Consider the following 14991-nt stretch of genomic DNA (forward strand, 5'->3'; position numbering starts at 1 on the left):
AGGGAAAACGCTCCCTTAACCTGGACGAAGCAGGGCCAATTGTGCACCGCCCTATGGGACTCCCGGTCACGGCCGGTTCTGACATAGCCTGGGATCGAATCCCAGGCTGTAGTGAGGGCACAACACTGCGATGCAGTGCCTTAGACCGCTGCGCCACTCGGAAGGCCCCACCAAGTTTAGTTTTAACCTCTATCATTGAAAGTCTCCTGTTCCCAAAGATTGGTTCTGGAGGTAGGGCTGCCATAACCTTACCCACAGGATAACTGCTAGAGAAAGAGTCAACTGGTGGACGAGAATAGGGCTGTCACGGCGCGTGATATCACGAAATGTACAAGAGTCACAAAGTTAAATGAGGTTATGATAATGTTACCATAGGATGTCAGTTGAGAAAAATTCGGTAACTTCTTTGGAAGCTTGTCTGTTGTTCTGTTATTCCACAAGATACAGTAGGTTTTATTCAGGGATAGACAGTTTTTTTCTCCCTACCGATGTCACTGTTCAAGAGTCCACACATTTGACATTCAGCTCTTCCTTTTGACACTCAACCCTCAGTGAGCGATTCTAACAATAGACCATCATTACCAGCTCATTAGTGAAGGGAACTGACCACAGATAATATAAATCAAGAGACTTCCTGCAAAAAGACCATTAGTAATGCTCTTGGAAGTGCATCCCTGTGGATAACATGTGAATAATTGTATCATGAACTTTGTTCCTCAAGCTAAGAAAAACAAATCCCCCTCAGATGAATAAAGTCAATAAGCAACTATTAAACTATTTTATTATTATAGGAAAACCAAAACAATCAAAGAGAACATACTTATTCAGGTGAAAGCAATACAAAATATCTTAGTTACAACAACAGAGCATAAACTAAGAAATATTTCTCAGTGGAAAGAAAATAGTTGGTGCTGGGACAGGTTGTTGAATTACTTGGTTCAATATTCATCTTCATCACTGAGTAATTTGGTGCAACACCAATTAAAATATTCTATAAAAAGGCACAATGTCTGACTGGCAATACCAGTTATGTAATATACATTTTTGATTGACTGTTTCAATCAGTTCAGATTATACTGCTAAATTATGCCAACACATTCTGCAATAATCTAGAATTGTTTACTTCATTAAGACACTCAAGCATTTTGAGAAAAAAAAGCAACAAAAAAAAGCATCATAGCAGTAAGAATTTGATAAATTACAGCGATCTCTCTTCTTCCATAATTCTTGGAATTTCAGTGTGAAAAATATCATATTCAACATCTCTTCTCTTTACCCCCCCCACCCAACTTGTCTTATAAAAATAGAACTACCACTGAACAATTATTTCAAAATATTTCCAATATAGTCATTTAATAATATTTTTCATTAAGCAAATACTACACTATCACACACACACACACACACACACACACACACACACACACACACACACACACACACACACACACACACACACACACACACACACACACACACACACACACACACACACACACACACACACACACACACACACACACACACACACACACACACACACACACACACACACACACACAGAGAGAGAGAGCGAGATAGAGACAAACCAAATGCAGCATCCCAAATTACGATTATTTCCGTCTCCATGTCTGCCAATCGTCGAGGTGAGCTGGTAGGTTGAAAATGTAAAGCCAGAGAATTAGTGCAAGACATTTCAGCTAAATATGCAGGGAATGGAGGTATTGAAATTATATTTTTAAAATATGTATACATAAGCGTTTAACAGCAGAAAAGGAACTCCGTTTTCAGTCACTTTACCAACGCATGGATCACTGGTGAAATCCTGGAATTTAAACTCAGATTCAATTTCATGCAGCAACAAACACTAAATTGAATAGCAAAAGGACTTTCTTTTTTCAATTAAAAACAAGGTAACGATTTCATTTTCAGTACAGTAGAAAAGACAAAACAAGAAAAACGTGAAACAATAGATGTCATATAAAATCAATGCTGTACATCTCTATAAAGCAAACTTTGGGTCTGAAATAAAAACAAGCCACAACAAACTGTTGTCCTCAACCCAGACCTTCACTCTGTGATGACTTCCTGATTTCAGCAGCTGGCAGTTGTGAAATGATCAGAAATAGGACAGAGGACCAGAAAGAGAGGACAGCTCAGTTAAAACTAAACAGTGCAGTTGGGCTGAATATTAAATGTTGGTTTGGATCTGTCAGCATAGAAATCTCTATTAAGAGCATATGACCTCTGGAAGATATCACCTCTAGGTCCTAGAGTTCACCTGTGAAGTCCAAAAAACCCAGAGAGACACAGAGCACCTCGGTGTGTCTTCACACCATCACCCCTCAGCTACAGAGCCACAGCTACTCCAGAGCTCCATAAAGACAGAGAGGAGCCCAGCGAGCCTGCTCCTACCTAGCCAGACATCTCCTGTAGCTGCCAGTTCAGTCCATGCATCCTCCCTGCTCTATGCTCTCCTCTACTGCCACCGGCAGGACCAGGTGGGAGATACGGCTCCATAGTCCACTCAGCTTGTCCCGGTCCATCCGATTAAAGGAGCCAGGCTTGTCTGAGCTGTTACTTTCCACAAAGGTGTCCGTAATATAATCCTGGACCCTCTCCTCCACCTCATTCAGACTGAGCTCCTTCCCCAAATCCTCCTCAGGCAGCAGCACAGTGAAGAGCAGGAACACCTCTTTGTAGGCTGCATTCTCGTGGTCACAGTAGCGGTAGAATATGATCGTGGAACCCGGGGGTAGCTCCTCAAAGCGGTGGATGACGGCTACAGGCTGATCCCCCTCGAAGGCTCTCCCCAGCTGGGTGTCGATGTCCAGCTTGACCTGGTCGCTGTCCTGGCCAGTCTTGCTGGCCCCGTCGATGTGGACGGAGGAGGCGTTGAGGGCAGAGGAGAAGGCGGAGGCCAGACGCAGGGCAAGGCAGTGCAGCGTCTTCTCCCCCCTGCGGCCTGCTGTCAGCATCAGGCTGACTGGCTCCGTGGGCCGGGCCGTCTGGAGGTGCCTCTCCAGGTGGATCCTGCTCCTCCTCCACAGCTCAGAGCGCTGCCCGGGGAACAGGGCCTCCAGAGCAGATAACTGAGAAACAAACTTCCCCTCTCTCACAGGCCAGGCTGGATGGTCTCCACCCCCTGAAGGCCTGCGGGGCAGTGGGAGGTGCTGGTAGGCCAGGAGGCCCAGAACACCAGAGACAAGCAGCACCAGAGCCTGACACAGTTTCCACATGCACCCTGCAGGGATGAGAAGATGACCATGTTTAATTCCAGAAACAAATGCAAATATAAATAATATTAAAATGCCTCCTACTTTAGGACAATTCAAGGAGAATTTTTATTTTTTATTTTTTTCAAACTTACCCCCAAAAGCTTTCCCAGGAATTGCCTTGATAACAGCTGATTTCTTAATATCTTAAAATAGAAAAATATTCATATTGAAATAATACTGAAATAATGTCAAACACTACTTCCTCAATAAAAATGCACCAGTATACATAACGGTACCTTGTTTTCTGAGTTTGGTAGTTTGTTTTCGAGTAGGAATATTGTTCACCCGACAGCTCGATGTGAAGGACTCTTCAGAGGTAGGGTAACTTCTCATGCTATGATGGTTAGCACTGGGCAATCCTACACGGAGAACAGTGTTAAAATACGTGTTAAAATACACAACACTTTAGATTGACTAGGAAAACTACATTAGCTCCGTCATCTTACCAGTTATTTTGTCTTTCCTCTGCATCTTCTCCCTGTACTCCGCCATGCTGCTAGTCTTGTAAGTCAGAACCTCTGGTCGGTTCTCCAGGGGTCTGAGTTGGGTTGCAGGCTTGGTACCAGATGCAGCTCTTCTTGACGTTTCCACTGAAAACAAAACACATGAAAAGCCCTTTAGAGAAAAATATCAGTTTGATATTCACTGATCTTTAGAGATCGTCAAGATTAGAGGTTAAAATTAGGTCCTACTTCTCTTGGTTTTGAATAGATCTGTTTTCAGCTCCTCGGTTGTGTGAATGGAACTGCGACTCAGTAGGTACAACCTGGGATCTACAATCTCTTGGGAGCCAACACCGACCGTCTTCGGTACGTTCACATTCATTTTCCCCATCAAAGTTTTATCAAAGGGACCTGTTACAGAATGGGTAAGCCACAGGACAATCATCAAGCCTAGTATGCACCATTAAAGCTGCAATATGTAACTTTTTCGGCACACCAACCAAATTCACATAGAAATGTGAGTTATAGATCTGTCATTCGCAATGAAAGCATTTCTATGCTTCCCGCTATTAAGTTTTTTCTTCTACTTTGGGTTTTGTACACCAGTTTCAAACAGCTGAATATTCAATATTTGTGGTTATTGAAATTATATTTCATAGCAGTTTAGATGATACAATGATTCTCTACACTATGACTGCTTGTTTTGTCACAAACTGAAATTAGGCAAACTAGTTTTTGCAAACAGGAAATGGCAGAGCGATTTTTGCATATTGCACCTTTATGTGGGCTAAGAAAAAAGCATCAAGAATCAGTTATGTTTCCTATATGTGAATTTGGTCGGGTTGGGGTGAACGGTAATGCGGTCCTCCTAAACTCACGTTTATGCTGTGTGACATTGTGATGGGAGGAGTCTTCCTCTGCACTCATCTCCTGGTCCTCGTTCTGCTCAGAGTCCAGATCTTCATCCCCAGTGGTCTCCTGGACATCCATCTTATCCTCATCACAACTGCCATCCCCTGCCACTCCAATCTCTGACTTAGTCTTCTTGCCAGGGGACTCTTAAGTTGGGAAAGGAAAGCAGTAGATAAAGTACTACAATCTCAATCATCTGTTTAACCTCCACAAGCCTTTACGACTAGTAGCCTATTGACTTTTACCATCGTCCTCCATGGAGCCATTGACAGGTGTGGACGGGATCTTGTTCTCTTCCCTCTTCCTCTTCAGCGGACCTCTGGGTGTCAACTCTAAAGTAACTGCTGGCAAGGGCGAGAAAAGGAGTTTAGTGAGTAACAATAACGTCAGCTAAAAGTTACATCCAAGCTGGATATATCTGACTGCTGACTTCCAAATTCTTGACTGGTTAACCATTAACTTAGCTAGTTAACTCATAAGTAATTAAATTGGAAAGGCTAGGTTTGTAATGGATGAGTAACGTTAGCTCCGGCTAGGTTATTTAATGAGGACCATGTTAATACTAAAAAATAATAATAATATATATTTTTTAAAGACCATGTTAATACTTTTAATGACTGCTAATAAATAGATAGCTAAGTTAACTAACAAACTAACATGTCAAAACATCGTGTTAACTAGCAAATGTTTGTTTTCATGCATTTTTACGATATAGCCAATTTTGACTTTGTGGGTGTGTTATCTAGTTTGCGGAAACAGCTAGAGGAAACGGAAGGCTAGTTAGCTAGCTAGCTCGGCTAGGCAGATAGGATTAGGGTAGCTTTCTGGCTGACAAACCTTTCATCGATTGTCTTGTCGACCTCCTCGCTGGTTGAGCAGAGTTGTTTTGTAAAATCTCAGGATCCATGGTTCCACTCGAAATTATACCTTATAGCGCAAATTAAATATTCACCCTATAGTGCAACTTCTCAAACGCATTTCCTAGGATGGGCCGTTTTTTACAAAACAGGAAATAAACTGTACGTTCTACAGATTTCGTTGGAAACACATAGCTGGCGAATCTATGTTCCGGATATAAGCGGTCATTCTGCGACTCCACATCTGTCACATTTGTTATTGCTCCTCTGCAACAAGGGGCAAATTCAAAGCTGGTATTTATCTGAGGAATACGATACAGTGGGTATGTTCATAACACTATAGAAATGCAAATAATGCTGTTAAAGGGGCCCCCTGCCGACTCCTCGGCCCCACAGTTTGGGAACCACGGTACTATGTAAATCAGTGTTAAATATATTTTCAATAAGCCAAAAATTGTATTTACAGTTGTTCGAAGCTGTGTACAAAACCGAAATTTTAAGGGATACTTTGGGATTTTGGCAATTAAGTCCTTTATCTACTTCCCAAGAGTCAGATGAACTCATGGATACCATTTTTATGTATCTGCATCCAGTATGAAGGAAACTAGTTAGCAATTGCGCTAACGCTAGTTAGCAATCACCTTCAAACTCCAAGAAAAACACATAAAAATGGAATCGACGGGTTGATTTGACTCTGGGGAAGTAGATAAAGGGCTTCATTGACAAAATCCTGAAGTATCCCTTTAAGAACAGGAAGCATAGCAATAGCTCACATTGTGTGGCTCAGCAGTCTAAGGTACTGCATCTCAGTGCTAGAGGCGTCACTACAGACCCTGGTTCGATCCCGGGCTGTATCACAACCAGCCGTGATCGGGAGTCTCATAGGGCGGCACACAATTGGCACAGCATCGTCCGGGTTAGGGGAGGATTTGGTCGGGGTAAGCCATCAGTGTAAATAAGAATTTGTTCTTAACTGACTTGCCTAGTTAAATAAAGGTAAACAAAAATAAAAAATCTCTCCTCCTGAACTGTTTTCAGACACGCCAGGTTACACCACACTGGTGGAGCACAAGATCCCACTCAAACACCCCACTCCAGTTCACCAGAGAATGTACAGGATTCCAGAGCGGCTGCTCCCGATACTCAAGAAAGAGCTGGTGGTGATGTAGTCTCTAGGGGTCGTTGAAAGGTCAAACATTGAGTGGAGTAGCCCTGTTGTTCTTGTCCCCAAGAATTCCATGCGCTCGTATTTAGAATGTTGTGTGGGAACCGCCAAGTTCAAAGGGAAGGCCTAGTGCTGTATCTATTGATTATCATGTTAATGAATCATGTATTGAGCGCTATTATTATGCCATTGATGTTGTGTGAAACTGTTTACCAATAGTTATCATGTTCGAAAGCATTTATCTGAACTTCCAGTTGTGTAGCCTACCCTCAGTAAATGTTCAGTGCAAGCTGGGTAGGGCTCCATGTATGTACAGTATATAGCTGGGTATTTGAGCTCAGACGGTTGGTTGGTTAACTGCTTGTTCTGAGGCTGTGGAGACTTTTGTAAGTTTCTTTGTTCTAATTAATTACGCTTGCTTTTTCCATTCTCATATCCCGGCATCCTTAAAGGGGAATTTCACCCTGGAGGAATATGGGCCTTTTTTCATCATGTCCGAGGCATTTCTAGGACAGTGAGATGTGTTTCACACATAATGGCCCAGGAGGAAGGCAGGTCTGGGCTTCGCTCGCTGAATTATACACCCTATGACGGCTTCCAGTGTATTGATGAGGATTTTCCTGCGTGTAGATATGGTTTTCCTTTGTTCGATAGAGCCCTTGGATGTCTTTCAGCAATGTTTCTATCAGCGGATTCATTGCTAAATATACAAGCAGACACATTTTGTTCAGTCTCTGAAAGACTACAACTTGAGGTGGGCAGTGCTTCGTGCTCTGGCCCCGTCCCTCTCCCAAGTCAGGCTTTTTTTTTTAAAAGGAGGCGAACACGAACAACACAATCCTTTGGGCAAAACTGAAAGAACTGACCGGACGCAATGGCTTCAAGTGACGCCTCTCATCAACACGAATTTGACGATGGAGCATTTTTTTATGTTCTATTAGCTACTTGGTGACTTTCCAATGGAATATAGCAAAGAGAATTTGAAACAAAGAGTTGGATTTAGCTAATGTTAGAAGCTCAGCTACAGTCAATGCTGTAGAGGGCAGATGACAAATACGGTGCCTAGCTAAGTAAGTTATTTTTCCTGCAAGCCACCTACCTGCCTAGCTATCTAGCTAACTTTAGTTTATCTACTGAAACCCATATTGTGTATCGCTAACATACTACTGTGTCACAGTGGGGAGAAATCAAATTATTTTTCTGTTTGCTAACTTAGCTACATAGCTAGCTAGGTAGCTAGCTAAGTTAGCTAAACAACTACTGGTAGCCATATCTCTGATTAAAAATCTTTAGTATCTCGATTGTAAAACCTCTTCTCTTTTTAGTCGTAGATATGGCTATTAAACAGCAAGCTACAATGTTACAACCAGCCACCTAATGCTAGGTTAACCAGCAAACTAGATGGCTAGCTAGTTAACCTGGCGCCTGCTAACTTGTTATGCGCCACGCCTCACATTTGTCACTTGTTAGCAAACGTGTAAGATCAGCAACTGTAAATAATTTTACTAGCTAGCTATGTAACATAACTGACGAGGGTTGACATTGGTTATGATTATGATCGTGGATGCATTTCAGTCTCACAAAATTATAGGCATGACGCAAGATAGGATTCCAAACAGATGTAAATAACATGTATATCCAGCAAGCTAGCTAGCTAAGTTTACTAGCAAACAGTGATAAGAAACAATAATACAACAATTTATTGTTGTAAATCTCTTAAACTGAAGCTGGTTTTATTACACAAATATTTGCCTAAGCATGCCTAATAGACATGGATGTAGGTAGATACTGTCTGCCTACCTAGGTACATTTGTACAGTCTGGTCACTGTGCAAAGCATGAGGGTTATGCCACATTTCTTTCTATTAGGCTAAATATTGTTGTAAATGTAATCTCTGTGCCTGTGCCCATGTATGCATGGTCATCTAGTCTACTATAATGTTGATGTTATGCTGGCACTGTTCAACTGTTGTTCACAAAGTACAATAGAGTATAATTTATTATCTTTTTTTGTGTCACAGACAATACAGTGTGGTGCCTGGGCTTCATCCTCGATTTCTAGTTGATTCTCGATACAGAAACAGAATTCCTTTGCCTTCGTGTGACATTGTAGCGGAATTGTATCCCGTGAACTGTATCTCTCTCTCTCTCTGTATCTCTCTCTCTTTATCTCGGGATTAGACATTATGCTAGATTTCAAGCAGATGACTCATGAATGGCAGTTAGATCATGATAACACTCCTTCCACATCTTTACAAGTATTCCCTGAACTTTACTACACTGATCATACTGTGTTGTCTTACTGTATGTTTCTTTGTGAATGGCAATTTCATCATGAACACCAGTTCTATTAGCTACAGGTTGGTACATCAGATAATGTGATTTAACCAAAGATTTGTGGTATATATTACTGGGAGTTACAGGATAGGTACTGCTTGGTGTAGCTCATAGAATTTTCGACCAACCTTAGCAATGAGGTCTTCGTCCTCAATTTGGGGAAACCGGACTCTCAAAATGTCAGTGTCCAGTTGCAGGGGTTCAGTTTGAATGTAGAAAATGCTCCGTTATTAAAATATAGATTTTTTTCTCCATTAAGTAATCCAACAATGTGTACTCCAGCTGGCCAAGAACAGACCGGCATGTCTTGCTCTTCATTGTAATCAGAGGGCTGATATAAATACTATGCAAATATGCTGTGTGTATGCAAATATAGTTTCAAAAAACACCTCTCCCCTATTTGACATGGATAGTTTGTGTGTATGTATTGATATATAGGTTATATGTGCCTTTAAAAAAAATTTTGGGAACATTTCAGGGATCTTTAATTTCAGCTCATGAAACATGAGACAAATACTTTACATGTTGCGTTTTATATTTTTGTTCAATATAGAACTGAACCGACTGGGGAAAATCGTTGCGAATGGTCATCCAACTCGGAAACTCAGGCATCTTTCTAGAACTCCCCTTGTCAAATTGGCTTTACTCAACACTATGTAGATCACTGGTCTTTCATTGAGTTTGAAAAGTCATGCATGCGATATGAATAAGTAGCCTAATATTTACTTTAGTGATAAGTAGAATGTATTTTATCCCGTTCCGTTTGCTTCCATTGAAGAAAGGTTTTTCAACAGAATCAGCGGAATGAATACACAGTTCACTTTTCAAAACAGCATGATCACTTTGCTCGTTGTATTTATAATTCCATCTCACAACTATCTAAGTGCTCTCCTCCTATCACCTTTCCCTTCGCTTGTGTACTTCAGTGCACAACACATCAGCTGTCTGTGACCAGGCAAAAAAACCTTTCCAAGCCAAACCATATTATGACCACCATAACCGCTACACACAGCCTACATCGTTGTCACATCATAGTCAACATAGCTACTAGAACTAACGCATTAGTAAACCCGCTACCAATCATACAGTACAGAATACAGTCAGAAAGCAGTTTAGCAGTTACACCAGTGGTCCCCGGTGGCAATACATTTATGAAATTCAGTGAGGAGGATGGTCCTCCCCTTGAGGATTCTACTGTTGATACTTTAATCCAAAGACAAAACAAAACAATACAATAGACAGGGATTGACTGATATAACAAACATAATAACAATGGCTGTGATTTTGTTCAACTTTTTGGCAATTTAGTAAAAAATAAATAATAGTTAAAACTCTTGTCTACAAATGCTAATCTTCCAGATGATACAGATTAGCATTTTTCATAATCTAAGTATAAAAATATGGAAATAATATACGTTTTTTGTCTGGCCTAATTTTAATTAACAGGAAAAGGAGTAACGCGACATATCTGTTTGGCTTGTTTCATGGTCAGACAAAACAACTAAAACACTCTTTTGAGATCTGAGGTAAATGAGTAGATTTAATATATTAATCTATCATGACATTACTTCACCAGCCTAATCAAAAGGGAAACAGCCTTACTGACAAGGAAAGCTGGAGATCCCCTCTATCAAGCATATCAAACCTGATGTATGTCCTGCAAGGAAGAGACAGGAGTTTGTCATTCCATGTCTGGGGGGGTTATATCAGGGTGTGACTATAAGATAGAAAGTCTCCTGGGTAGTTAATCAACACTCTACACAGAGGTTAGGAGGAAGTTTTTAACAAAGAACATTCCAGACTAAAGTCATTTCTGGGAAACGCTTGTTGAATAAATAAACATTTCCATCCCCCGTTTCCAATACGGTCTATGGTGCGGACACTAATATAACCTATGACCCCTTCTCTCAATGAAGGACAGGTATTTTTGTTTTGTAATAAATATGTATCTCTTTAAACCAGTGGAGCAGAAATATAATGACCAGAGAATCGTTTTATACAAAGTGGAGGTCTTGTTTTATTAAAATGTCTTTCTCCTCCAACATCAGCATGTTTCTCTTTATTTTGCTTTATCAAAAGGAAACATCTTATGCCACTTCATGAGAACAGCTATTGTTTCTACTGTGTGCTAACACCAAGGTCAGTTTTAACCTCTACCATTGAAAGTCCCCTATCCCTGAAAACTGGTTCTGGAGGTAGGGCTGCCATAACCTTACCCACAGGATAACTGCTAGAGAAAGAGTCAACTGGTGGACGAGAATAGGGCTGTCACGGTGCGTGATATCACGAAATGTACAAGAGTCACAAAGTTAAATGAGGTTATGATAATGTTACCATAGGATGTCAGTTGAGAAAAATTCCCTTTCGGTAACTGCCTTGGAAGCTTGTCTGTTGTTCTGTTATTCCACAAGATACAGTAGGTTTTATTCAGGGATAAACAGTTTATTTTATTTCATTTGTTTCTTTTTTTTTAGGGGGTGGATCAGCTTTAATATTGAAGATAGATGGTAGCTTCCATCAATGTAACAAGTTGAGTATCTGGAGCATCAGCAATTGTGAGTTCGATTACAGTCTCAAAATGGCCAGAAACAAATAACTTTCTTCTGAAACTTGTCAGTCTATTCTTGTTCTGAGAAATGAAGGCCATTCCATGCGAGAAATTGCCAAGGAACTGAAGATCTCAAACAACCCTGTGTACTAATCCCTTCACAGAACAGTGCAAACTGCCCCTGACCAGAATAAAAAGAGGAATGAGGCTGGTACACAACTGAGCAACAGGACAAGTACATTAGTGTCTAGTTTGAGAAACAGATGCCTCACAAATCCTCAACTGGCAGCTTCATTAAATAGTACCCGCAAAACACCAGTCTCAACGTCAACAGTGAAGAGGCGAATCTGGGATGCTGACCTTCTAGGCAGAGTTCCTCTGTCCAGTCTGTGTTCTTTTGCCTATCTTAATCTTTTATTTTTATAGGCCAGTCTGAGATATGTATTTTTCTTTGCAACTCTGCTTTTGGCCATTGACAGGTGAGGATGGGATCTTGTTCTCTTCCCTCCTCCTCTTCAGCGGATCTGTTGGTGTCAACTCTACAGTAACTGCTGGCGAAGGCGAGAAAAGGAGTTTAGTGAGTGACAATAATATATATATATATATATATATTTATATCTCTATATCTGACCGCCAACTTCCAAATTTTGGACCGGTTAACCATTAACTTAGCTAGCTACTAGCTAACTCATAACTAATTAAATTGAAACACTAAATTCTTAGCTAGGTATGTAGCTTCAACAAGCTAATTAATGAGTAACATTAGCGCCGGTTAAGCTAATTAATGAGGACCATGTGAATACTTTTAATGACTACTAATGAAGAGAGAGCATATTTTTGGTTTTATATTTTTACGATATATCCAATTTTGACTTGTGGGTGTGTATCTAGACAAGTTAGCAGAAACAGTTAGTGGAAACCTATATACAGAGATGCAAAACAATATTGTAATGCTTTTGACAGCAAAGATGGATGAAAGGGCAAATGGCTTGGAGGTCATGGTTAGTGAGAATACGATGAAAATTGAGGCCATTAAAAAATCTGTTGACTTTATCTTTGGAGAAGTGAAAACCCTCAAAAGTGACATGAAGAAAGTGGAAGTTATCTGCCAGGAAAATGAAAAGAAGGTGGCTGAACCCGAGCAAAATGTGAATGAGGCGGAGAGATACCAACGCAGGTGGAACCTGAGGCTCCATGGAATTCCAGAGCAGGCAGGTGAGGACATCAAATGCAGAGTTGTTGACATCTGTGGAGCTGTCATTCCCGAATCAAAAGCCAAACTTCAGGAAAATGTAGACATCGTCCATCGTTTGGGAAGACTTAAGGATCAAGAGAAGAGACCGAGGACAACCATCATCCGGTTCACCAACAGATCTACACGGGATCTTCTTTGGAGGCGAGCAAAGAATTGTGAATTCCTCATCAAACAAAAATTGAGGTTCACGGAGGATCTGACCTCAGCAGACAAAGTGACAAGAGAGAAACTGTGGCCAATGGTGGCTGCAGCTCGAAAGGCAGGGAAAACTGCATTTTTGTATCGGTGCAAGAGTGATCATCGATGGGAAAGAAATACGGCCAAATCAGAACATTTGAGTGAGAGCCAGAGTCTAACTCGGACAGAACTGTCAGGCCAAAAAACTGATTACTAGGTGAAAAGCAGCCTTTTATTATAAAAATGTACACAAACACTTGAATGAGAAAAGGCTGACCTGAGAACTGGTAACTAAACACTTACTATAGGTGAATAACTGCTTATTGTAAAGTCTACACAATGTCTCCCCCTTGTGGGAGTAACAATACTTTGGTAATTTTATGACCAATATTTCTTTAGTTTTTTTGTTGTTGGAGGTTAATAATGGGATGGAAATCCTTTTGAGTTACATATCCTTAGGAAAAGCTTATATTAGCATAACAAGGTTGTTGGTTGAAGTTTATGTCTGTATCTCTTTGTTCAATTAATGTCAGGGGTATTCTTCATTTACTCAAGCGTAAGGCTATTTTCCTGTATTGCAAACGGTTTAATGCAGACTTTTACTTTTTACAAGAGACTCATGCTTGTTCTTCCAATCTATCTTTTTGGAAAATCTATGGGGTAACGATATCTGGTTATCATATGGCAACAACCACTCTGCAGGTGTAGCAGTTTTAAGAGGTGCATTTAAAGGGAAGGTCATCAGTAGTAAGACTCACCACTCTGCAGGTGTAGCAGTTTTAAGAGGTGCATTTAAAGGGAAGGTCATCAGTAGTAAGACTCACCACTCTGGACGTTGGTTAATTTTAACAGTGAATTTAAACAGTGAAATGTTTTATTAGGGAATATTTATGCATCCAACAACAAACCAAACAACAGGATATTATTTCAAGAATTTGAAGAAGAAATTAATAGAGTTATAGGTGTATTTTAGGGTATCAAAATTATCTTAGGTGGAGATTTTAATTCTGTATCTAATGTGATGATTGACAGATATCCCCCTCCTAACAGATCCTGCATAGTTAAGCCTGAGTTTAATAACCTATGTCTTGGTCTTGGATTAGTCGATATTTGGAGATCTAAATATCCTGATAAAAAGGAATTCACTTGGAGTAACAAGGACATGTTCAGACAGTCAAGAATTGACTTCTGGTTGATTTCTAATTCATTAGATAATTCTGTAGTCAAGGTATCAATTGAACCATCAATTCTTACTGACCATAAAGTTATATTCTTATCTTTAAATATGAATGGATCTGAAGTTAAACCGAATCGGAGTTATTGGAAACTCAATAGTAGACTGTTGGAAGATGATCATTTTAAGATGGATGCCAAAGATATTATACAAGACAATTGGAGGAAAGCCCAACTATTTAAGTCTTATGGGAAATATTGGGAATTAATGAAGTATGAAATAAGACAAACAGCCATGAAGAGAGGTAAAGAAATTGCTGAACTTAAAAGATTGAGGGAAGATAAACTTGTTAAGGAAATACTTTCTCTAATCTCTATGGAGGACCTTGATGAAGAAGGAAAGGGTCAGTTATTCTCTTTACAACTATAAATGGACCGAATGTATGAAGAGAGCAAAAGGGGCATTTGTAAGATCAAGAAGGAGATGGTTGGAGGAAGGTGAAAAAAATACAAAATACTTTTACAATTTAGAAAGAAAGAATTCTGAATTTACATCTATTCATAAGCTCAATATAGATGGCAAAGAAAATGAAAACCCCAAAGATATTTCAAAATATGTTTTGAAATTTTATGGTAACCTTTATACCAGTAATGCCTGTCCTACTAGTGACATATCTGCCTTTCTAGACTCTGTCAAAGCCTGTGCAAAATTCATAGATGAAGACTTCCAAAAGTCTTGTGATTAATTTATTTCTATTAATGAAATAAAAAAATGTATCAGCAAGTTAAAGAGAACAAATCTCCAGGAAATGATGGCATTATCAGTGAATTCTATAAATATTTTCAG

The 14991-nt window shown here is 40.0% G+C and overlaps 1 protein-coding gene across 2 annotated transcripts; it reads right to left on the minus strand.

Annotated features, from left to right (window-relative positions):
- Window positions 1-764: 764 nt before the first annotated feature.
- On the minus strand, window positions 765-5725 carry LOC106560500 (uncharacterized). 2 transcript variants are annotated; one of them, XM_014123463.3, is made up of 8 exons: window positions 5471-5725; window positions 4879-4977; window positions 4600-4779; window positions 3971-4132; window positions 3725-3868; window positions 3515-3637; window positions 3371-3421; window positions 765-3244 (listed from the first exon to the last, which is right to left on the minus strand). In XM_014123463.3, exons 1-8 carry the CDS (start codon window positions 5538-5540, stop codon window positions 2445-2447), a joined length of 1629 nt encoding a protein of 542 aa, XP_013978938.1. In that variant the 5' UTR covers window positions 5541-5725; the 3' UTR covers window positions 765-2444. The 2 variants fall into 2 exon arrangements, with proteins under 2 accessions (XP_013978938.1, XP_013978939.1); XM_014123464.3 differs by having other exon boundaries at window positions 4879-4974; window positions 5471-5662.
- Window positions 5726-14991: the final 9266 nt, after the last annotated feature.

This window comes from Salmo salar, chromosome 10, assembly GCF_965601325.2.
Source record: "Salmo salar chromosome 10, fSalSal1, whole genome shotgun sequence".
Lineage (NCBI taxonomy): Eukaryota > Metazoa > Chordata > Actinopteri > Salmoniformes > Salmonidae > Salmo > Salmo salar.